Below are 25193 nucleotides of genomic sequence, written 5' to 3' on the forward strand. Positions count from 1 at the left end.
AAGATTACACAGAAAAGGCACACATATGTGTGCATTTGTTCTACAGACGCGCAAGGTGAAAGGGGGGGGGGGGTATTCATTTTTGCCCCAATCGCGCATTGCATATCCTCTTGAGCCACTTAATTTTGGAAACACATGAATCACATTTCTCATCGCCTTGACTTGACAATATGTCAATTTTCCCATAAACTGATATAATCAAATCAGTGAGTTTTGAATTTTCAATTAATTCATATCCATACGCATGTACTAAATCTCCTAAAAGAGAAACCGCATTTTGAAAATTCTGGGCATTGAAATGATTTATTTCTTTAATTAGGATCAACTCTATTAGGTCTAGAATATTCGTGATGTAAATTTTTAGTTTGGCAATCTCGTTTCCATCAATTAGTGCATAAATGATATTACTGTATGTTAGGAGGATGGCATCTCTGAGCTCGAATACGTAGTTAACCCAATCATCACTTTCGGCTGACCCTGAGGCGATGGTTATTTTCGATGTTTCTGCTAATATATTAGCAAAGAAATTTAAGTAGCGTGAAAAACTTCTATTTAACGCTGTAGCTATGTCACCTAACACAGTTAGTATGCTAATCTTTATAGAATCATGTACACCAAAAGTTTTTAATGCGTCCCATAGGCACTCCAAAATTAACTCCATTTCTTTTTCAAATTCAAATGTCCATGGAATACAAATATCCGAAATCATTTCAATGCATATTCTGCAAGTAGAAGTTTCTGATACATTTCTTAAACCTTTAAAAATTACGTTCAGGAAAGTTTTTAGGTGTTCCCTAAAGTCTTCTCCCATTACGTTTATTATTGCACTGCATGCAAGTAAGGCATCTTCACAAATATCCGTCCTAATTTCGAATAACCTAAATATGCTTAAATAAATTGGCTTTAAAAAAGGCTTACACTGATTTCCTAACCTGTTAATAATGAATTGCATGGTGCCGCAGTAATAACCCTGCAATGATTTCACCTCCTCGGTTAGTGGATTCAAATAAGTGTTGGTTAAGAGGTACATCATATGGGATAGCAACTCTATCATATACTTCAGGCAATTATCTGAAACGTTATCTATAACTACATTCAGTGCATTGAAAGCAGCTTCTCTCAAATTTCTCGTGTCTGCATCTTCCCTTGAAGTGACGTCGATCAATTTCTTGCATAACACGCAGAAGGAGTCGTCTAATTCGGTCGTACAGCTATTTGTCATTTTGTTGTATGAGCTTCTCTTATTAGAAGCGAGCTGATTAAAAACCCAACACACATTTGCCGCTACTCTTGGGTAATCATTTAATCTCTCCAATAATATTCCATACAAAGAATTACTATCATTGTAATTACCTAAAACGTTGTAGATGATTTCAGAATGATAAGTAGTTATCTTCCCTATAGTCCACGCTGCTGTGTCCCTTACGGAAACGGATGGATCTCTCAAAACTTCGGAGAGTTGTCCCACCGATTCTTCTACTAAGGGCTTTAATTTTTCCGTATCTGGACCTTCCATAATGGATCCATATGCCAACACAGCTGCATCTCTTCTTCTCCAATCTTCATGTGTAAAATTTTCTTCCACAAAAGAAATAACAGGTTCTACAATATCATTTTTTAATAACTGTGCACTCAGGGCTAGAAATGTTGCAGATGCCATGGATATCGTCCAGGCATCGATGTCTATGTCTTCACTCTCTTGATTTATCATAGCGTTGAATATTTTTGGCAAAAGAAAAACCATTGCTTGTTTTACGATGTTATGATTTTTTTTCCCTTCCTGTAATTCGTACTGATCAATAAAAGTTTCTTCTTCACAAACTGTGTTCCAAAATTCAATGGCACTTATAGCTATCCTTTCATTGTCCGACTCAATAGCTGTCCATGTTAGCGGCCCTATAGCATACATATATGCATCTAAATATGAGTAAAAGTAACTCACAATATTTATTAGGCATTCATATGCGGCCACCTGTACGGTAGATCTCTCACTATCTTTACATCCATCAATAACCGTTTTCATAATTATGTCTCTTTCCACTTGCGTTTTAAAATTTTGATCAATAAATGACATCAAATTATATAGCACTTTCATACTAGCACAGTGTACGGATTCCTCCTCCCCTGGTTCACAGAGGGAATTTATTATTGCTGTTAGAATTAAATCCAAGTCGGGTTGCGTAAAAACATACTTGGATTTACTTTCATTACAGATATCAGCAATATCTTCTGTTAGGTAAGCTAGACATACAGTGGAAGATTTTTTCGTGTATGCATTTTTTTCTATAATATTGTTTACTAGTTTGTGAAGTAATTCGGATGATTTATTATGCGAGAGTTCAATTTTGGCTATCAAGGATATTATTTGACACGCTGTTCCGATGACTACCTTTTCCCCTTGTTGACTTAACAAATGGAGCATGGAATTCTTTAATTCATTTTTTATATTTTCTGGGAAGTTAACCCACGTCCTTGCCTTCTCTTCATTTTCATAATTGTCCTTGGACGCAAAGGCATTTTTTATTAATAATCCTGCGATTTGCCTCAAGTAGGGATCATTCTGCGTTTTGCAGAATTCGTTTGATAACTGATTTATGTACTGCACAAAATCTGTTTCCTTTGCGTGCTTTAACTTGGATTCTGCTTCTGAACGAATGCTTATGTTTGGATCTACTGTTGCATAGAGCACTTGTGCGATGTTACTTGCCTCCATCTTGGCACAGGATTTGTATCGAATTCGTGCGTGATGCAACTTAAGAAAGAAAAGTATGGCCGGTGTGGCAAAAAGGGGAAATGGACAAAACCCTCATGTATGAACATTCACACGGTGGTATTACAACTATTTGGTTAGCAAAAAAAAAAAAAAAAAAAAAAAAAAAAAAAAAAAAAATGATGTATTTGTTGATAATGGGAAGGATGGCTGACTAGCTTATCTGGAATAGCATGTGCAAGAAATGACCATACAACACGAATACACAAATTCACGAACGAACAAAAGAATGAATGGTGTGTGGGGGCAGGACCCCTGCAAATGTGCATGTACTAAATCCTTGCACGTGCGCAGGGGAATCTCCGTATGTATCTACTGCGCATTCCCTTGAGGAGTTGTAGGCCCAAGTATATGCACACATAAGGACAATGCACGTGCGCGTGTTCCTACTGGTTCATTATAACTGGGCATACGACGACGCGAAGGCGCAAACTCCGATTAACATATATGTATGACTTAGTGCGTGTATACATACGTCGCGCTCGTGTCACCCCCCCCGATTCATTCTTGATTTCAAGCCAGCTGTTTTGTTTTTCTACTAGCGTTGATCAATCGCTTTTTCATTCGCATCCTTGTTGTTCATCGTTACACTACACTGGTGGTTTTCCTTCTCCCCTTTTGTATAAGTTCCTTTTACTCTCGTAATTTTTCTCCCTTCGTTTCTCTTATATAACGCTATTTCTTCTTTTTTTTTTTTCTTTTTTTTTTTTTTTTCTGTTTCGTACTTCACTTAACTTTAGCGCAACCCATGTTTAACTTAAAGTGAAGGAGGTTCTCATATACGGGAGGCAAAAACGAATAGGCATGCACATGGCCTGGAAGCACACAGGTAAAATTCACGCGGGGGAGGAACTCATGCGAGGGCGTACTCATATATCCACGCGAACATCCATACACGCCTAGCACATCCGCAGCCGACATGTACAAAAGGAAAGCAGTATATATACAAGTAGTACAATCTGGAGATATACAAATGAAGCACAAAAAATACCTACGTTGGCAATGCCACATAAATTTTTTATTTTTATTTTTCGCTTGCTGCGAAATTTTAAAGCTATATGTGGATGTGAGAAAAAAAAAAAAAAAAAAAAAAAAAAAAAGGAAGTACTTCTGTACATTTATGAATATGTAAATGGGCACGGAAGATTAAACATGTATACGTACAGAGCATACGCATATATATGCATAAGTATTTAATATATATATATATATGCATACATGTGCCAGTTTGCGCATTATATATATATACATATGAATTTTCGCACAGCTAAATTTTGCAAAAATTGTGCTTCTTCACTTTTTATATGTGCGATGAAGGGTGTATTGTGCGCCATGTCGGCGGCACGAAAAAGTACGTACTCCCAAGTGCTTGTGCGCGCTCGGTCCACGGGGGTTAACGCCGAGTATGCATTCCAAAGGTTTGTATTGTTTACCGACAGAAGTGCGCTCATTCACGCGGTAATATGCGTACCCATGGCGATGATAATATAACCTTGCATAATATATATTCTCCTTCGTATTGCGCATTTATACATGTTTGGTGTATACCCATTTATTCTTTTAACGCTCAACACTAAGTATTTTATTTTATTTTATTTTTTTTTTTTTTTTGTATTTTCCTGAATCGTTATTTTCTTTCCTTCGCGGCGCCTTCCTTTATGCATATTTCTCCCCCTTTTAAATATTATATTTTTTTATTTCAGATGATTTGGATGAATCAACACATCGTGCGTATGCACCCACTTTCATTATATTATTACATGTACATTTGTACGTGCGCATGTAGCTTAAAAATATGTATGCTCATCTTTATGAATTTATCATACTAATGTCATGGAAGGAGCCCTGGTAAAAAGAGTAAAAAAAGAAAAATGAAACAATAAACAATAGAAAAGGGATGTGTTTATAACTATGTCCCTACAAGTCGACAAACTTTTTGTAAAAACTGTACGTGTATGGGAGGCACAACCCCATATGTTCATAATATGTTACATGAGTGGTACATACTCGTGAAGTTTTTTTATGTGTACATATTGTGAACCCCCTTTTGCCATACTCTTTTGCTCCTTCCAAGATGTTTTCACATAAGGTGGAGAAAAAAAAAAAAAAAAAAAAAAAAAGCACAATTCCAAACAAATATATTCCCTTCATCCATGCAGAGATGGGTACCTTCCACCCCAATGTGCATCATATATGTATGTACGAATTTGTGTGATTCTGGATGGAGTTAATTTTTCCTAAAGTTATATATCACGCAATTAAACCCTTTCCGAGGGATACACATTTTTATTCCAGAATTTGAATGCATATAATGGTAAGCGCTGCTAGATGTGTATAACACTGATGGATGTGTACAATTATTTTTTCTACTTTTCCCGACCTTCGTAATATGAAGCGCAAAAAAATATAATACGTGTAGAATCAGCGTGAGTAGGGTAAATATTAGAACAGGTGTGATTTCCATACGTTATGCCGCCTTATAATATCCTTGTAGCTCTTTTTCCTTTTTCGCCATTTGGATGCGCAAGGGAAAACCATGACAAGAACATTTCCCGTGATCGTGTGTATTTGTTTAGGTATACATATGCAGAGAAAAAGAAAAGGCATTCATACAACATCGCTGTGCGTATTTAAGATAATAAACCAAAATGAATAAATAATTTTAAATCAAGAAGTAACCCGCTTCGTGGTATAGAGAGGGTAAATGGAAAATGCTCCCTTTTTGCTTATTACACCCCCCGTTCCGATATTTTTCATTTTTCTTCTCCCCTCGCCCCCCCCCCTGTTTGTCTACCTAACCGGCGATGCGACAAACTGCAACGCTTAAACAAATTTCAAAAAAAAAAAAATCTTTAAAACATAAAAAGGTAAAAATAAAGCATTGTACATTAAGAATTATGTCAGCACATTTCATAAATTAATTTTACATATTTAATATGTCCTTAAAAATTGGACACATTTTAACGGGGAAAAAAAAAAAAAAAAAAAAAAAATGACAATTCTACAGGGGATGATCAGGTAAGGATAGGCAGGTGCCTTCTTAAAATGTTCTTTTGCAAAATATGGATTTGTCATGTGTTGGATATCCATGCACGAGAATTAGTGATATGAATGGAAAAGTACATTCGTCTTCAATTCGATCGCAAAATTTGAGTAATGAAGGGAAGTATGGTAGATGATTCCATATCAAGGAGTTATCGATACGCCTCTCTTTTTTCTTTTTTCTTTTTTTCCATCTGCATTTATTTAAATAAAAATGTCCTGCGCGTTACGGTTGTGCCGCAAAGCAGTGTTCGAATATATTAACATATCTCTATTTTGTGTGCACGTGTGAATACACCAAAACGGATATAGGGGGCCAAAAAAAAAGTGATCACTCAGCGTAAATTATTAAGAAATGAGTGAGATGCTCCCAAGAGGGTACTTCCACTTCTAAGTCCACGTAGATATGCGGAGTAACGCATCGAAAGGTACATTGCGTATTATTGATAAAACAGTTGGAACCCCTCACAATTTCTCAACCTCCAAGAATTTCTTTATTTCCTCTATTTCTATCTTATCCCTGTCTGAATCTTCTTCATTCCCATCATCGACGCTGATTCCCTTTTTTATGAAATCGATAACTTCGTCGTCCTCATCTGAAGTGTAATTTGGTTCATTTGTCTCGCTGGCGTAATTTTTGCTCTGTCGCTCTGTATCATAAAGTGGGCCATGCATAGGTTCATTGCACAGGCCCCATTTTTCTCCTTCCCCTGCATTTTCTCCACCGCTCTCGCAGCTCCTTCCGCAGTCTGCACTCCCTAACGTGTGTGTGCCCAAGTGCGCTTCGTCTGATTTCTCCCCTTCTGCCACTCCCTTCTTCGCGTTCACGAACAAATAGTTTGCCGCATCTCTCCCGAAGGCGTAGAGAAAGCGAATCTTTTCTTCGTAGTCATTGAGCTTGTTCCATTCGTGGTAACTGAGGGGGATGACCTTATATTTTTTTTTCTCAAGAATGAATCTTTTCAAATCCGATGTAGAAGTGGTTACCAACGAATTAACGTAATAGCTATATGGTCCTAAACACATAATGATAACTTGAGAATCAGGTAACATTATATCTGCACATATATGATTGATGTAGATATTTTTTAAATGATTTACATTTATTCTTGCTAGAATTTTTGACAATTCGTTAATCCACCTTGCTCCATATTTCATATTTTTTTTCTTCTTCTTAATTTCATATGTATCAATGTAGTTATAAAACATTTTTATTTCTTTGGGAAAATTAGCAAATATCTGTGGGTACGTAAACTGTATATATTCACTTACATATTTCAGCTTTTCCACTTTGTGACTACCCAGGTGATCCTTTAGAGGTAGGATCAGGTAGGTGAGCTTCAATATCATATTTTCCGTGCAGGTAATTAGGCATGTGCAGGAGAACAGTAAAAGTACAAGGGACTGCAGGTCGAAGTGAGCCTTCTCTTTCCGCCTAAGCGGGGTGTTGCCTCCACCGCTGCTACTACTCCTGCTGTCGTAGTACCTGTCTTCTTCATTCCCCTCCCCTGGTGGGACAGAACCAAGGGGCACCACTGCCTCCCCGTCTTGGGAATTCCACATAGTAGAAACAGAGTCACAGTTCTTTGTAGCGTCCACATGGGGGTACTCTCCAACAGGGTGTTCATCAAAATTGTTTATTCCATGTACATATGGATTTACACTTGCAATATTTTTCTCACTCTGCAACATGTTCTCCCTTATTTCCCCTTCGCTGCGTTTGTTATGCCTCATTTGGAATCCATTTTTTAAGGGCCTATTCTTGTCAGATGATCCACCGATGAAAAGTTGCCTATCCAAATATGTATGAACAAATTGATACAAATAATTATAAAATTTGGGATGCGAAAATTTCAACTTTGCAAAGGAATGAATAACAAGGGCTAAATTATTGGGGCTAAATTGTTTGGCATATTTCTTTGCTCCTTTACTTAGGGATAACAAAACGTTGCCCTCTCTGATGTCTAGCCTAGCCAATGCCGATATGATAAGGCATAAATGTAAAGGGTGAGAAAAGTAATATCCATTTTGCAATTTCAATATACATTTTTTCCAAAAAACTTTATGATATATGTAAAAAAAAGCCAATGAGTTAGCAACCAGGGCTATATCTTGGGAGGTCCATCTTTGGATATGCAGACAAAACTGATTGGTTAATAATTCCACAGTGTCATATTTTTTTATTTCTAATTTTTTAAAACTGTTTAGTAATAAGGCTAAAGCGCAGGGGGTGAGGTCATTTATCTTTTTCAGTAGTATAGAGCATAACAAATTTATTAGCCTATTATCTCTGTAGCCGATTTTTCCAAAACACCAAAATAAAATTACTATTTCGCTTGCGTCTAGGTATCCCGATATGATGAATGTATTTTGGACGTATTTCTTCCATAGGTTTTCATCCCGTACGTGATTTATAGATGCTTTGTAAATCTTCCTCATAATTTCTTGTTTATTTTTTTTGCTTTGACTAGGTATCTGTGAATCATGTGCGTCAGTCGCTCCCTTTGCTTGGTCACCTGCGTACGGGGGGGAAGGTGCGCTAGAGGTGGCCATGTCTTGTGTATCCCTCCTACCGTTGCTCATTTCCAGCTCATCAAAAAGCCCAATGGATTTCAGTTCTGATATGCTAAATCGATCTTCACAGGGGTCGTTTTTCACTTGTATGTAGTACTTCTTACTTACGTAACTGTTTGTGACGGAGAAATTGATCAGGTGAATTTTTTTCTTCAACGTTGTTTTTTTATCCACAAGAAGGTTGCTAATGCTATCGTGCAGATGTGTTTGCGTTAGAATACCACTAGGTTCGTTACCTTCACAATTGGTTTTATTTCCATTGATGAGAACATTATTTCTTTCATTAGAGGAGTCCTCCTTTTGGGCTTTTTTCAACTTGCCTTCATTGCCCATAACTCGTCTAAGGAGTGCTTTTTTTTTAATTCTGTTTGTGAAGGTATCACGGTGATATGTGCCTGATTCTCTGTCACATTTTTTTTCGCTTTGCCCCCATTCTACAGCGCACGAAGAAATGGATCCCTCAGTTGTGCTTATATTTGTGTCTCCATTTGTATGGGAACCTTTCCCACCTCCTCTCTTCCCATTTACATAATCCCCACTTGGTACTTTTTTTTTCGTCCATTTTTTCGGTTGCGGCATTTTTAGATTATTCAAATGGAGGAGCTCTAGGAATTTTATTTGGTTCCTCCTTAATTTGTCCACTTCTTTTTCCCGTTCCTCCTTCTTTTCACTTACCACCTGTTTGTAACATATTGGGTTCTTAAATTTTCCTGTCCTTATGTACCTAGCCCCGCTTGCAATTAATCCGCCTTTCTGTAGCACACTCATATTGGCAACATGGTGCAGTCGTTAAATTGGGGGGAGAAGTAAATGCCCGAAATGATAAAAGAGACGAAGTTCATCCCCTTTTAATTGTAACTTCTTCACCCTTAATAATCGCTAGCCAAAATGGTCTCTTCCCATCTGTTTACGCTTTCACAAGGGAAAGGTGAGCGACGGGGACAGACACAACTCACATACGCACAGATACACCCCTCTACTTCCCATTTATTCTTCACATAGAGCAAAAAAAAAAAAAAAAAAAAAAAAAAAAGTGCCAGCTTCTCAGAGGCTGGAATGAATACACGAATGGTATCTGACTGAGGTGTAAAATGTTAGCACCCCTTCAGATGAGGTAAACGTGGTGAAGTTCCTCCACCCCTTTCTTGAAAATTCCGCATGGTGTTCTTCGGATAAATTTTTTTTGAGCAACTTTTCGGGGGAAGTTACCAAAATAAATTCCTACATAAGTGGCTACATACATCTGTACTAACACCCTACGTGTGGTGCACGGCAAATTCCACGTTCAAGCATAGGGCTCTCTTTCAAAAAAAAGGGGAGACGCACTACAAGCCCGCGTGGCCAATACTGCACCTTCGTTTAGGTGTAGCCTTTCCGCGGGTGATATATCAACCCAAATGTAGGCAAGTCAAAAACGACAAGCGAAGGGACTAAAAGTAAAAAACCACAGAGGAGAGCAGGAATGAAGCAATATAGCAACGCAACATCACAGATCGTGGGTTCACTCGGGTCGGCAGGGTTAAAAAAAAAAAAAAAAAAAAGCAAAAAAAAAAAAAAGAGAACAAAAATGGTGTTGTGAAGATATTGCCCACATAGCATGATCAATGTGAAGGCCTGCACAAGTTGGCGTGAAATAGAAAAAAGAAGCGTCCTTGAAGGGGCCACAAAAAAAAAAAATTATTAAGTGTACTTATTTTTTACATGATATCCGTCCTTTCACACAACCTTGTATTATCCTAACAACACATTCGCATTTTATCATTTTAAAAGTTACATATAGTACGAACGAAATACGTCAAGAGAAAAAAGAAAAAAGAAAAAAAAAAAAAAAAAAGGTGTTGCACGGAACAATAAGCCCCTAACACGTTTAACCTATCAAAAAGCATATATCCACCATATCTGCATGTGTTAAAAGTATACCCACAAGGGAAATCAAGAAAATGGTTTTGAATAAGGTGTACCTGCTCACCATCCTGGTGCTGTTTTACGTTAATACCCTATGTGTGGAAGCAGGGTGATCCAAAAAGTTACACATAAAGCTACCAAATGAGGATGATGACTACTTGGGAAAATTAATCAACATTTCGAGTAAGATAACAAAATACGCACAAAACAATAAGTTTAAAATTGCTAAAATTTTATCTACATCGGCACTTTCAGCCTACTCGCTTAACTGGGTATACCAGACAGGTGTCACATTGCTAAAGGACCCACACTACTCCCTGTTCGTCCCCTCTAATAACTACATGAACAATGCCATTAGAAGGATTAGGACAAATTATCCAGTGAAAAGTTACACATTTAAAGTGAATAAAATTTTGGAAAGGAATTTTCACCACGAATATGCCAACACAGAAATGGGGCAAATATATGTTGTAAATAATTTTGTGAATTTTTTAAATTTCTTACCCTACAAGTGGAGAAAAAAATGTACATACAACTTTTGTAAATATAAAGAATTTGAAAATATCGGAAATCTTTTTAACTGCATCAGAATAAGTAAGCATGAAGGACCCATTTTGTTATTCCAGGGGAAATTAAAAAAACAGTACTGGATACATTTGCCACTAAAATATGAAATTGTGAAAAATGGGGAGGAAGATTCTTTATGCACACTTACATTTACTCCTTTACACAAATATTATTCTGATTATACTATCGAGATAAAACTGGTGAAGGAGAAGGAAAATAATAATGTAACCTTTATCACCTCTGTTAAATGCGCCAACAAGAATAATGGAAATGGAAATTCATTCTACATAAATGTGATTCAAAATATTGCCATGTTTTTAGCATATGATATTTTTGAAGGAATAAATAACAACATCCATGTGGTACACAGAAGAAATGCAAACTATAGAAAAACAACTTTTAACACATCAAATGTCACTTTAAAAAGAAAAAAAAAAACAAATTTTCAGTTCGTCCTCTCGCCGGTCATCAACCCGTGGAGTTTTAAAATACGGCGGAGTTAATTAGGCCATACGGTGGGAAGTTATTCCTATGCGATGCATCCACGTGGGGGAAGCTTGAGAAAATTATAAGGAAGTGTAAATCATCAAGCGGAGATTTTTTTTTTTTTTTTTTTTCTGTCACTAAGGAAGTACACATCTCATCATTGCACTATTGTTCAGTAGACATTGTTTGCCTCCCCATATAGTGGCACTCTTTTTAAAGATAAAGGAAAAAGTACAACATCATTATAAAATGAGGAGAAATCTTTTTTTTTTTTTTTTTTTTTTTTTTTTTTTTCGCTGCCTTTCCCCGTGCCACATAACATGTGCGTAAAATTGTAAACTCAGAAGAATTCCCAAGTTATGTCATCAACCTTCATCCCCGTTTGAGTACAGTGAACGAATGAAGAATTATTCCGAAATCCTGAGCAGAGGAAGGAATAGCTCTGACATGTCCACAGGTACGAAAATGGATTAATAATTGACATTTTCCTTTTCTTTATTTCATGTTCATGTCATTTGCACCATGTTGTGCTCCCCTTTTTATGCCTCCCCGTCCTGGGGATACATTACTTAATAACTCTTTTAAAACACTTCAAAATTTGTTACAAAATAGTTCTTTGCGTATTAATACACTTTTCACTACATATTACAAGCGAAAAAAAGAAAAATGTAAAAACGGTGGATGAAAAAAAAAAAAAAAAAAAAAAAAAAAAAAAAAAAAAGAACTAGCGAAGGAAAAGAAGGAGGGCCGAAACAATATACACAAATGTGTCGGCATGCACAGCAGTCCACACACAGATGTACTACACGCCCACTAATGTAAAAGCATTACGTAATCTTACGCTATTCATTTTTTTTTTTTTTTTTTTCCCTCGCTAGAAAAATCACTTCTGTAATGCCTTCTTCAAATTTTCGTTGGCAAAATTCCAATTTACCAAATTCCACCAGGCCTTCACGTACGATGGTCTATCATTTCGATAATCAATATAGTAGGCATGCTCCCATATATCGCATGTTAGGATAGGAATTCCTGTGTTATCCTTTATGGGGTTTCCAGCATCATGCGTCTGCAGAATAACTAACTTGTTGTTATTATTCAAAACTAGCCAACCCCATCCTGATCCAAAATGGCCACATAATACATTTGAAAATTCATTTTTGAAGTTGTTAAAAGATCCAAAATCTTCTTGAATTTTTTCCTTAATTTCTCCATGGGGTTCCCCTCCACAATTGGGTCCCATGGAATCCCAGTAAAAACTGTGGTTCCATATCTGAGCGGCGTTGTTAAAAATTGCTCCCGTAGATTCCTTCATAATTTCCACCAACGATTTCGTGGCAAAGGGCGTATCCTTTATTAGACCATTCAACTTGTTCACATACCCCGCATGGTGCTTATTGTAATGGAAGTTTAGAGTCTCTTCACTTATATGAGGAGACAGGGCGTTCAAAGCATACTTCAACTTGGGTAGAATAATTGCCATTTTTCTTTGAATGTTTTCGTTCTCTGTACTGGAAGCGGTTCCTTGTTCGGCTGCGAGAGTGTGGAAAAACGGTTTTCTTTCAGGTCATGCGCATATGTAAGCATATGCATATATGCACATATGCATATATGCATGTATGCATGTATGCAACGTTTGTATACACATATACGTATGTATCTATATGCTTGTGTATGAACTTGTGTGTGCGTGTCGGAGGCTCACCTTTCCACGTAGGTGGACTTCTTTCCTCTATCACAAAACTGCCACTGGGAATGCTCGCCGGTTAAACAGGAATGAGCAGGTTCGGGAAAAAATTAAGTGTAAAAAAAATGTGCAATTTTTGCTTAATCGTTCGGGAAAAAAAAAGGAAAATTAAACTTACGGATGCAGTTGTAATTGAAGATAAAGTTGCGGTTAAAGAAAAAATTGCATTTAAAAATAAAGATGCATTTATGGATAGAGTTAAAAGATTTTGTTAAAGATGAATTCCTAATTGACATTAAGAATAGCTTGATATTTCAATTTAACGTTAAAGCTACGGGCGAAATTAAAAGAGGTGAATTGATAAACTTTTATTTCTTCTTCATTTTGCGGTTTAACATTTTTGCCAGCTCAAATGCAGCAAAAATTGTGCCAATTATTTAAGCGTCACATGTATCCACAAACGGGAAAGAAAAATATAGCGCAAAAAAAAAAAAAAAAAAAAAAAAAAAACGGTTTTAATGGAAGAATTTGCCTTTTACGTTTTATGTACACGAAGGTGGGCTGGGATGCCAAGTGGAAGTGTACACGTGAACAGATAGTAGTGCGCATAATGTTGTGGTTATATGTGTAGGCTTGCTACTGCGCGAATGTTCATACGTACGCGCAGTATGCGTTTCTCCTGAGCGCATGCAATAGGTGAAATTGAGACCCCTGTTGGAAGGCCACATACGATAGGGCGTTATACGAATGTTTTCTTTTTCTTTTTTTTTTTTTTTCTTCACAAAATGGGAAAAATGGAAAGCGGCATAATTTACCGAACTGAGGACTTACACAATCTCGTTATTTCCGAATTCCATAAAAATAAATTTTCCAACGGGAAATTTGTATACACATTTTTTTTTTTTTCCTTTTTTGCCTTTTGCATGTGCAGAAAATGAAGTGGACTACTTGAATAATAATTTTTTTTTTCTTTTAGTAGAATAAAATTTGAATAAAAGCTGACTTTTAGTATGCCATTTTAAAAAACGTTTCTATAGTGGCTCCTTTTATGACGGAAAGGAAAATTGAAAAGCAAAATGTGCATTCCGGTTAAAACGCAAATGGCAACAAATCGTACTTACAACAGAAAGTCCAACATGCATATATGTTGCGTTGTGAAAAAGAAAAAAAAAGAACACTAATAGAAGCAGCATAAAGCGAGTAACACATAAAAATGTGATGCCTGTTCCGTTTCTGCGCGGATTGTACATCGGTAGGTATATATACAAACACACACACACCGAACGTGCGTTTAAATTAAGTGCTACGCGCGCAAGCAAATATATTTATGCGGATGTAAGAAAGCATAAAGAGAGGAGAAAAGATTTCCCATTTCACCCATAGAATTGGGAAGACATAAGAATGCATAATCCATTTAAGTGGACAATTAATTTGTTCAATGCAACTTGGGAAATCACAAACGTGGAGAGGCATAAATGTTCAGGCGCTTCTCATAAGAAAGATATGCCCCCGTCTGGCCGTGCACACCCCTCTACCAAACGGCACTCCCCACGTGAGCAAATGAAGCAAACTTGTTAAATGAGATGCCTCAACAAAATTGTTACAAAGAAAGGTAGGAAAAAAGAAAAAAGAAAATGGAATCGCACGACGCGAAAACTAGGATGATGCATACATGTACTTCTTGAAACATCTCTTGGTGCACTAATCCCCCCCTTCGAACAAGCAACGGTAATATACTTTATAGGTAAGGTTTTACCTTTTTACGCCTCAACTTCTTGCATGGCTGCGCAACGTTGTACAGAAGGTTACCGCCAAAGCACACGTTTGATAAATTATCGAGAAGCATCCTTTGCTGCTTAGTCATTTCATCTTCGTTAATTGTAAAGTTTAAATAATTTAATTTTTTGGCCTTTCCTAAGGAAGCGATAGTGGGAAGTTCGTACTTGTATTTACAATTCTCTCCGTTTATTTTCTTTTTATTTTTTCTTATATAAGACCTATTGCCGCGTAGTTGTGCAGCATCGCAGCTGTGATACATGTCGAAATATATCGGATTGTCATAAGCCTCATTTAATCTTGCTTTTTTTTTCCTAAGTAAAATACTTTTTTTAAAAGTACACTTCTTTTTTGGAGAAGAATTCTTCGATTTTATTGGTTTTTTTCCTTTTCCTTTTTTATTCAACGTGTTAGAATACTCACGTCCAGCGCTACCACTCTTATCATTTAATGAAATATCCATTTTGTTGAATTCGGGAGGAACATTAAGACCTACATATTCCGCATTGGAATTATACACATTTCGAGGTTTTGGAAGATAGCGTTTTTTTAATATTCCTTCGGGGAAAGTCCTTCTCACGGGTGCCTCCACTGCGTCGCCTGTTATAGCGGTGAGTTTTGGGGGGACCCTGTTCTGCTCCTTTGATCGATCTAGAGGTTTTTCTCTCCATTTCTCGCCTCTTTGTTGCAGTCGTTTTGGTTTGCGCCCCCGTTGTTCTTCCTGTTCGTCCTCTCGCTCTTTCTCAGTTTCTTCCCCTTCGTCTATCTTGTCTATCTCCAGGCCAGTATCCTCTTCCCAGTCCACGTTATCATCCGCGTGATTATCCTTTTCCCGCTTCCTTCCTATTCTATGTGTACTATTTTTCTCCCTTATTGGGCATACGTATCCCCTCTCTGTTGAAAGGTCGCCATAACCAGCATCGCCATGCACTGGCAAGCTTTTCTTCTTATAATATTTAAAAACGCCGTTAAAGTATATTTCTCCCCTTCTGACAGATTTACTCATTTTTGTAAAAAAAAAAATTCAAAAAATTACTTTTAAATCTTTTAAAAAAATTAACAGTATGGTAGAAAATATATGTATCAGTTCTGACACTAAAAGGGAAGAAAAAAAATATATTTTTTCCTATTTTGAGGTAGAGACAAATTTATATGATAATTTCGTACATATAAAACGCACGACAACTTTACTTGACGGTAAAAGTGCAGAAATTTTTTCTTAGAACAAAACAATGAAGCACACTAAGGTGGTAAAATGTATACTTTTATTTAAATTGTAGAATGGTGCAAGAGACCTTTTCATTTTGTCCCCTTGATCCAATTATTAAAATATGGACGAAAGGAAAAATTCATAAGTAGATTAACACACCAGATCTTAATTGGGGATATATAAATTTTCTTATTTTAATATAAAACTGTTTTGAGCAGTCTACAAATACGAAGAAGCAGAATAACGCCCCTTCCGCTTTGACGTAATAACTAGCTCCTCCGCTGACTCTTCACAATTTAGTTAATTCTTCTTAACCACACCGTTGAGCAGATTGGAGATCAGGTCCTTTTTAATGATGAAAGGGGTTAAAATAAAAAAAAATAAAAAAAATAAAAACTACGAAATGAAAATGTTAAATTGTAGAGAAAATTCAAAATATCGGCAGTACACTAGACGCTACTACAGAATTCGAGGAAGAAGAAAATGGTGCATGTATTGTTCCCGTGATTTCTGTCACAGAAAGAGTTAAATCCCCTTTTACATATTCACGCATATTGTACAACACGTACACAAGGAAATGATAAAAATTTTCCTTCATAGGAAAGCTCAATTGAATGTGCATATGCAGTCTTTTTAAACATGAAATAGGAATGATAAATTTTCCTCTGCAATTCAGCTATGACATACTGCACATGACAAAAAATAAAAATAAAATAAAATAATAAATAATCGTTCTGGAATCTTTATCAAATTGTTTATATAAACGCGAGGAATTGGAAATTAAAAAACATTCCACTAAAATAGGGAAAATAAAAATTGCAAAAATAACAAAAATCACCAATGTGGTGCGTACATATTTTAAAAATACATGTAGACCGAAAATAAAATTTAAAGAAATATCGTAAAAGTGTGTACCATTCGATGAATGCGCGCTTTCACCATTTTTAAAACTATTTTATTTTAGCAAAATTCATATGTTCACTTAAACAAGTTTTATCACATGAGGATGTCGTCCAAGAAGGGGTCCCTTGAATTCCAAGAATAATTCTTACAACGTAGGATGTAACAAACAAAAGGGATGAACATGAAGGGAAAAAACGCCATTAAGTAAATGAAAATATGTAGACATCCTTACAAAAACGTATTTATGCATTTGAGAGCGTTTTGAACCTCATGCTTCTGTAATTTGCATGTTTGTGCGCGTGTACACATGAGCCCATGCACACGTTGCCATAAGGTCATGCACAATGTGCCACTTCTGCACACATAAAAAAAAAAAAAAAAAAAAGAATAAAAACAAATAAGGCGGGTAAAACTAGTAAAAACAATGTGTTGAGTTGTAGCATTAGTAGACAAATGAGTGAAACTCAATTTTTTCCATCTCTTGGGCTTGTTTTAAGCGATCACGAAAAGAAATATAACATGTACACACCTTTGAATAAGTCTTAAAATAACGTTTCTGCAAAAGATCAAAAGGAATAGGAATAATTTTTGTCATTTAAAAAAAAAAAAAAAAAAAAAAAAAAAAAAGCCATTGAGTACCACTTTTAAGCATTAACTGGGAGTGTAAAAATAAACACACGTCAGGAAAAAAAAAAAAATAAAATAAATAAAAACAGCTACTTGTCCTTTTTACCTGCATTGTTCAGGTGAAAAAGGAAAAAAAAAAATCTTGAGAACTTTTCGATAATCAATAACTTGCATTTTCACTCAAAAAAAAAAAAAAAGACAGCTATAAAAGCATGCGTTGTAACTTTTTTTTCCGTTGTTGTTTTTTTTTCCGATAAGATACCCTATTTTTATTAAAATAATTATTTCTTCTGTCATGAAACTTTAATTTGTGACAATAAATTTAGAGGCCGGAAAAAAAAAAAAAAAACTCATAATAAAATTATGTTGCCTTGTTAAATTTGTAAATGTATAAATCTTAATTCCCTGCATTCGCTTGTTTTTCCTCTTTTGTTCTTCCCTCTTGTTCGTCACTGTTGCACGCGGTTGTCATCCCCAATTGGACAAAATTCCTTTCCCTCAAAATAAGCGGTTGTTTGACGCAATTTCACTCATCCACCCTTTTAGCAGCATTGAGTATATCCTCACCTGAAATTTCGACTATATTTGACACGCATTGCTCCCCCCCCCCTCCCCCCTTCTTAACACATTACACGTGTGACAATTTCTCACCACGCAAACATGACGAATGTTGTAGAATGTACCTTCAAAACCCCGCCCGAAACTGCAAAAGCCCCAGAGAATGCCGTCATTTGGAACGCATTTCAATACTGTGATGAAAAAGGATGGTATTCACTAACGAACCATGATGAGATAATGCTCAGACCTACTGCCTTCAGTGACGGAAGAATTAAATTTCTACCCCAGCTAGAAAAAATCCCAGATGAATTCGAATCCGTTTTGTGTGGAAAGTACGATGCAAAATCTTGGGGAAAGGATGATTGTAACATAGTTATTGAAGGTGATAAGGACGTGCATATAAGCCTCCCAGGGTTGCAAGAAAAAATTAATTACAACCACAGAGAGAGATTCCCTACATTCTTAAAAAATTGGAAAATTATTGTGGGTATGCTAAATGAACACATAACCGTAATACGGATAAACACAGAAACTGCAATAATTATAAGTATAAGTGAAAAGAAAAATGTAACTGTTAAGTGTGTAGATTTTAATAACGGTTTTTTATGTGTTAATCCGCACACAAACTTGGCAATTGCATATGGCGGTTTCGCCTTGAGTGAACTTAAAAAATGTGAACTGGTTCCAAGCATCACTCATGAAGGAGCAGAATGGGGATTTTTCGTCCACCTATTTAAATGGGGACACATTATTATACCAAAAGATATAGAGATTAAATTACCATCCCCAGGATTAAAACTAATTGGAAAAAAAATAGACACTGTGGCGATTATTTCCCTTCCTCCAAACATATATATACACGTAAAAATTGATGGACCAAAATGTATAAGAAAATTAGAGTATGGACAGGACTACAGCATAACGGCAATTAAGAGTAGCGAATCGGACATTGACATTTATGTGCTTTTCGATGGACAATTAATAAAATACGAGTTTTCCTTTGATACGAGACTAAATAAGGTGGGGAAAGGAAGATCTATAAATTGTGCCAAATTGAAGTGTACCAATAAGAGCAAGGAAGTGACTTCCTTCATTTTCCAACCAACAGCAAATTCTAAATTGTTGTTAGATTCCAACTGTCCAACGGATAATATGGGCCACCTGCTGTGCAACCAAACTATGTCTGTCTTCGACGCGGAAACTGGCGAGTACCTGAGTCATCCCCAAGGCCTGAAGCTAACCGAGGTGTTCAACAGTTTGTCCTATCCTCCCGAGGAGTAACGGGTTCTCCCCATTGAAAAGGGCGGCACCATTTAAAAGAGTTTGCGACATTTAAAAGGTTAGCCCCATACTTTCCGTTCAAATGCTGGCATGCGCTGTTTTTTTTTTTTTTTTTTTTTTTTTTTTTTTTTTTTTGCTTTTCCTTTGTTCCACTTTTTGACGTTCTCTCGGCGATGAGCCTGTGGCTTACCCCCCCGTACGTGAATGTGCACGCCTATAAATCTGCACATACGTTGTTGTTGTTTTTTCGTCCTCCCCCACACCTTCGTGGCGTATTTTTCATTCCGACTTTAACCACTAATCGTGTTTTTGGCCAATCCTGGATTATCACCCCCTTTGGTCTTCTCGAAATGTACTTCTTTTTAAAAATTTGAACTGGCTACGCATAATCTGTATGATGTGACGCGGCCTGCAAGTTTTGCAAATTGGTACTGATTGCTCATGCTTTAGAAAAGCACATTCAGGAGAAAAGAAGAAAGAATTACTGCCTATATATATTTTTTTTTTTTCTTTTTTTTAAGACATTACAAAAAAATTAAAAGTTTAAAAAGACAAAATTAAAATTTGTAAAGTGGGACATGCATTCGCATACATATTATTCATGGGGCGAAAAAGGTAACTAAAAATTTTTACAAAACATGCGCGCGTCTGTATATCCCTACTTCGCTAAAAGGCGAATATATGCCTAACTAAATGTGCAAATAATTGAATCATAGCCTTGTGTTATGGGCAATTTAAGAAAAAGCGTAACATTATAATCCCCTTCCATGTAGGTGATCAAATATGGTTATATGAGTATATTGGCACTCCCCGACGGGAGCTAATGAGAAATATACTGATATAGAAAAATGAGCTTCATTAATACGTAAGGGGAGAGTGTGAAAACAGAAGGTACGCATATTCACATGGTGATAGGAATTAAGTACTGAAATAGATATCGGAAAAAAAAAAAAAATTAAATATAACAGAATAAACCTTAGAGGTGTCTAAAGTGCAGGAAGTAAATTATACACATAATTCAAATATAGTCATTAATTAGTTTTATTTTATTTTATTTATTTATTTTTTTTTTTTGAATAAATCTACGCAAATTTGTGGCGTATGTCTACGCAGATATTGGGGGTGTTCCGTGTAATAGTTTTATTTCGCAACTTGGGCTGGTAGACAAATGGGCGTTTTATCTCTCTAAATTCTGCTAAACATTTGCAGTGGAAAATTAGGATATACACATTTGAAGTATTCTACGAAAGGGTTATGTGTCTCGTTCTTCTTAATGGGGGCAACTGAAGGGGGAGGTGCATATTTTTGCTTCGGCGCTTGACCATTAATCGTGCCACCCCACATTGTGTACGCATCCCAGATTTAGTCGAACAAATCTTCTAAGGTGTAAAAAGTGGGCTTTATATTCTCATTGCACTTAGACTTTTTCTTCTTATGGTATGCGTTTCCATCTCCATCAGAGTGATCATCACGTGAGTCACTTTCTGGGCGCTTGTTTTTTTTCGTTTTATTATCTGTGCTTTTGTTATTTGTGTATTTTTCATTCCCCTTACTGCTACCACTTTCCTTAGCATTATCTTTATTTGTGGCATTCGAAATGGAGGAAGAAGAATCCTTCCCCTTTGCACCAGAATCTTTGCTTCTGTTCTTGTCATTCGTAGAGGATTCGTTAAATTTGTTTATTAAATCTTTCAAGTTATGTTTCTTGTAGTATTCTACATATCTGTAAAAATCTCTATTTTCGAGATGTTCTTTGGGAATGTTGAATTCTTTAAAGTTTTGTTTTTCAAGGATCACTTTAATATCATCATTTTTATTTTTACGTAGGGAGCTAAAATATTCTATACATGCCTTGACATCGCTATCTCTTTTTTTATCCATTTCGAGGTGGCTTATAGTTTTATTTATTTTGGGGGGGTTAGAATCATTCATGTTATTAAACATTATTGTTTTTCTTTTAACATTTCCATGTTCGACAACAGTTCCGAATTTGTCGTTATACTTTTCCGATCTGTTCATATCATGATAGTGGCTGCTTCCGTATGCTTTGTTGTCTTTGTTCCAATAATTTGCCTGCGTGTTCGTGTTGGAATAGCTCGGCTGGTAATTCTTGCTATAATTCACATTGTAAAAGTTGTTGTTCTCTCGTGAGTACCCACCTGTGGGGTTACCTACCCTACCATTATTATGGCTACTGCCCATATAGGAATTACCGTAGTCGTTGTTCATCTTTTTTATGTAGTTCATTTGTCCATTGTTGTTGGCAGAATTCCTCATGTAATCGTTTTGAAACTTATCATTTGAGTAGGGAATATAATTCATATTCGAATTATACATATTGTTATTTGGTTTAGAGAATTTTTTTCTATAATCCTCATTTGAATATTTTGAATCCGGTATGTATCCGTGTGTGTTCTCCTCATTAAAGAGTTTGTTATTCGTTCTTTCTCCGTTTGGATCTTCCTCCCTGTCATTTTCTCTATCCTCATCAAAGCTGGCATTGTTCTGGATGGACCTATTTTCGACTTCACTCTGTGCTTCCTCTACACTGGGACTTCCTTCGCAACTTTCTTTGACGCTACTTCCTGAGGAGGGGTTCGCGTCTTTCTCATTTTTCTTCAGTCTTAAGCATTTGAACATATTCGCCAAGATGCCTCGATGGTTCTTTTTTTTCTTCTGCTCCGGGCTGCGATGGGCGCTTTGACTCGGGGCAAGATGAGCACTATTATTGTATTGCGAAAGGTTCACACGCTTGCACAGAAAGCATTGCACGTATGAACACTCAATATTCGTTAGGTTCCGACTGTTGCACTGGTAGCAAATGAGAATAATAACTTTTCTTCCTATGACGTCGTGGGGCACTAGTGCATTTACCACATGGCACTTAGGACAAGTTCTATAAACAGCATTGGTCTCACAAGAAAAAACCGAGAGGCATTTATAACATCTAGCGTCTTTGTAAGAAATGCTATCAAAGGAAAATGCCAAGTTCTCTAGCCCAGCAACCGAGTCGAGAATACCATCTGGGTTTAGCAAAAAAAATGTTGTATACTTTTCTCTTTCCGCCCTACTCGAATCGTCTATGCATATGCGCTTTTCTTTTAGGCTGCTAATATCCATATAAGGCGCTCGGAGATTTACGTGAAGATGGGAGCAAAAAAGAGGGTATTAAAAACGGAGGGTACCAAAAAGAGAGGTATCAAAATGGAAGGTAGGAAATAGTAAGATAATAGAACGAATGCCATCAAAACAATCGGGGTGGTACTTCCACGTATGTAGGCGCGTACATTGCATAGGAATGTGCACAACACACAGTCATGTAACGAATACACAACACTACAAACGCAAATGTCCTCACTAAGTATAAGGGGAAAGTTCGGGGGCAACTCAACTAGTAGAGATTATATGTACCTGTGAGTGCAATCCATATGAAATTTACAAAAAAACAGCTAAACACTACTTTTTTCATTATCGTAATTTTGCAGAATTTATTTTTTAATAACATAGCGGAGTTGCTTTGCGAAATAAAAAATTAAAATGATTAAATGATTAAAAAAAAAAAAAAATTACTAATTTACGAAAATGAGAATTGTGAAAGCAACACTCAAGAATTGTTCTAAAACAGATTTACATAAATCACAAAAGTTTCTTCTTCATAAAAGGTACGCGCGTCAAGTGCTACAACTATTAATTAGAATTGAAGCGCTACATGAAAATTGTGAATGGCGTGTGAGCTCTGCGCACAAGTAGATAATTATAAACGCGTATAGAATATCTGCGCGTATATACGCGTATATACGCGTACATAATGTACAGTTGAACGCATTTATATATCTTTTTTGTTGTACCTGTTTTGCGTGTTTGCCCCCTCTGTTTGATTCCATTCCTTCCTTTTCTAAACTGCTTTACTCTGTTATGTATTATGCCTTTTTTTTTTTTTTTTTTCTTTTTTTTTTCTTCACCAAATGGTACTAATGTTGCAATTGATATGTTTTTCTCATCACTATGAATGCCCCTAAGATCAGTGCTGCTCGAGTCAATTTTGTCATTCCTTAATATAATTTTTCTTGTGGCTACTCTGCTATTCACCCGCGCAATGGTACAAACGTAAATTGACAAGTGTATAGTATGAGGAACCTCGATTTGTTCTATTATACAGCACAACAAATATATGGTTATAAGAATTTTTTTTTCTTTTTTCCATCCGCGTAAACACAAAAAAAAGATTCATCAAAAAAAGAAAAAAAATAATGGAATTTTTTTGGCATCTCAGTCATTCTACATTGTAAAAAAAATAAGCGGAAAGAAACAACAATGCCAAAAGAACAAAAAGAAAAAAAAGAAGTTTGTTCTCTCCTAATGTGTATAGGAAAAAAAACGCTTTAATCTCTAACATGGTATGTGTCGCCCCTTTTTGGTAACATTTTTTACCATCTATACTCTTTTTCATGTTGCATCCTGGGGGTGTACCCCGGATTTTTCTACTCCCTGTATTTTGCTCCTTCCTTTGTGCCTCTTCCTTTTTTTTTTGCGCGTCCTCCGTCTTTTTCTTACAGGTTCTTTCTTTTATGAAATCTTCTTCTCCTTCCTCTTTTTTTTTTTTTTTTTTCTTTTTTTCCGGAAGGGTCACAATTTTTCTTATTTCTTCAGTGAAATATTTTTGCTTGTGCACGCAATTGAAAAGTTGTAACAGTATACATAAAAAGGAAACAAAAAAAAGTGGTGATTCCTTGGTTTTTTTTTTACGACCAATGTGTAATAAGTATAAAATTCCAACCTGCTCGAGTATCTTCAAGTAATCGGACACGAAGGAAATATTTTTCTTTGTAGAGAACACCAAAGATTGCAATATTTACCCATTCTGGTTTGGCTAATATACACTTGTTGCCTTTTTTACGACTCCGCAAAAAGGATTTATGAATCATGCCATTCCAAAGTGTTCATGGAAAAAATGGCGCTTAAAAGAGTGGCTGTGGACCATGAGCTTAGGAGAAAAGGACGACCACAAAATAAGCATAAAAAAAGAGCACACACTCTTCGATTTACAGAAGAGGGATACACAGTCACACAGCATTTAGCATTAAACGGAAAGAGTGCCATATGAAAATTAAACCAGAACAAAACTGTGCGTAATTGCGCAAAGGATTCACATTTTGATGTGCGTTTTTTTTTTTTTTTTCCTTCTTTTCCGCATTTTTTATGTCCTCTTCAAAACCATCGAACTCACTCTCTATAAACTTATGCGTGAAAAAAGAAATGTGAAAAATAATGATCAAATTGGAAAAATTCAAATGGAAAGAAAAAAATTGAAAGAAGGAAAAGAGGGGGAAATTCCCTTAACGAATACTGCTAGCCATTTTGTAATTTTCACGCAAAAAAAAAAAAAAAAAAAAAAAAAAAAAAAAAAAGCTTGCTTGAACAAATAAAATAGTTACACCCACGTGAACACTTCAAGTAGAGCCCCCCTTTTTTTGAAGCAAAAAAATTTCAAAATTGTGGCCTCCACATTGTAGCATCAATTTGTCCGCAATTTTTTTAATCGCTCCCCTTCATTTAACTGTTTTACGCTCCTACGCAAATTTTAATTTGTTTGCAATAATTCATAGGCATATGAGCAGAGCTGCTCACGAATGGTTAATGTTATTTGAGTTAATAAGCGCATCCCCTTCTTTAAATGACTTAACTTGTTAATGAGTTTCTCCCCCCTGCCGCCATAACGGCATCATGATTGTACAAATAACTAGCCCCCTGTGCTATGCAATGTGTATACTTTTCCCCATGCACATAAAAAGGGGAGTGTAAAAATAGGG

General features: G+C 36.1%; 7 protein-coding genes across 7 annotated transcripts; 2 read left to right on the forward strand and 5 right to left on the reverse strand.

The window, feature by feature from the left end:
• Positions 1-76: 76 nt before the first annotated feature.
• On the reverse strand, positions 77-2713 carry PKNH_1425100 (importin subunit beta, putative; the record flags this gene model as incomplete). Its single annotated transcript, XM_002262100.1, has 1 exon — positions 77-2713. The coding sequence occupies one exon, from the start codon at positions 2711-2713 to the stop codon at positions 77-79; it is 2637 nt and encodes an 878-aa protein (XP_002262136.1).
• A 3564-nt stretch (positions 2714-6277) lies between these two features.
• PKNH_1425200 (heptatricopeptide repeat and RAP domain-containing protein, putative) lies at positions 6278-9154 on the reverse strand (the record flags this gene model as incomplete). The annotated part of the gene is made up of 1 exon (XM_002262101.1): positions 6278-9154. One exon carries the CDS (start codon positions 9152-9154, stop codon positions 6278-6280), a length of 2877 nt encoding a protein of 958 aa, XP_002262137.1.
• A 1172-nt stretch (positions 9155-10326) lies between these two features.
• Positions 10327-11361, forward strand: PKNH_1425300 (selenoprotein, putative; the record flags this gene model as incomplete). Its single annotated transcript, XM_039113646.1, has 1 exon — positions 10327-11361. One exon carries the CDS (start codon positions 10327-10329, stop codon positions 11359-11361), a length of 1035 nt encoding a protein of 344 aa, XP_038970017.1.
• Positions 11362-12227: 866 nt separating this feature from the next.
• PKNH_1425400 (superoxide dismutase [Fe], putative) lies at positions 12228-12824 on the reverse strand (the record flags this gene model as incomplete). The annotated part of the gene is made up of 1 exon (XM_002262103.1): positions 12228-12824. One exon carries the CDS (start codon positions 12822-12824, stop codon positions 12228-12230), a length of 597 nt encoding a protein of 198 aa, XP_002262139.1.
• Positions 12825-14766: 1942 nt separating this feature from the next.
• On the reverse strand, positions 14767-15810 carry PKNH_1425500 (conserved Plasmodium protein, unknown function; the record flags this gene model as incomplete). Its single annotated transcript, XM_002262104.1, has 1 exon — positions 14767-15810. One exon carries the CDS (start codon positions 15808-15810, stop codon positions 14767-14769), a length of 1044 nt encoding a protein of 347 aa, XP_002262140.1.
• A 2394-nt stretch (positions 15811-18204) lies between these two features.
• PKNH_1425600 (uncharacterized protein) lies at positions 18205-19383 on the forward strand (the record flags this gene model as incomplete). Its single annotated transcript, XM_002262105.1, has 1 exon — positions 18205-19383. The coding sequence occupies one exon, from the start codon at positions 18205-18207 to the stop codon at positions 19381-19383; it is 1179 nt and encodes a 392-aa protein (XP_002262141.1).
• Positions 19384-20745: 1362 nt separating this feature from the next.
• On the reverse strand, positions 20746-22503 carry PKNH_1425700 (conserved protein, unknown function; the record flags this gene model as incomplete). The annotated part of the gene is made up of 1 exon (XM_002262106.1): positions 20746-22503. The coding sequence occupies one exon, from the start codon at positions 22501-22503 to the stop codon at positions 20746-20748; it is 1758 nt and encodes a 585-aa protein (XP_002262142.1).
• Between the last annotated feature and the right edge of the window lie 2690 nt (positions 22504-25193).

Source organism: Plasmodium knowlesi, assembly GCF_000006355.2.
Source record: "Plasmodium knowlesi strain H genome assembly, chromosome: 14".
Classification (NCBI taxonomy): Eukaryota; Apicomplexa; class Aconoidasida; order Haemosporida; family Plasmodiidae; genus Plasmodium; species Plasmodium knowlesi.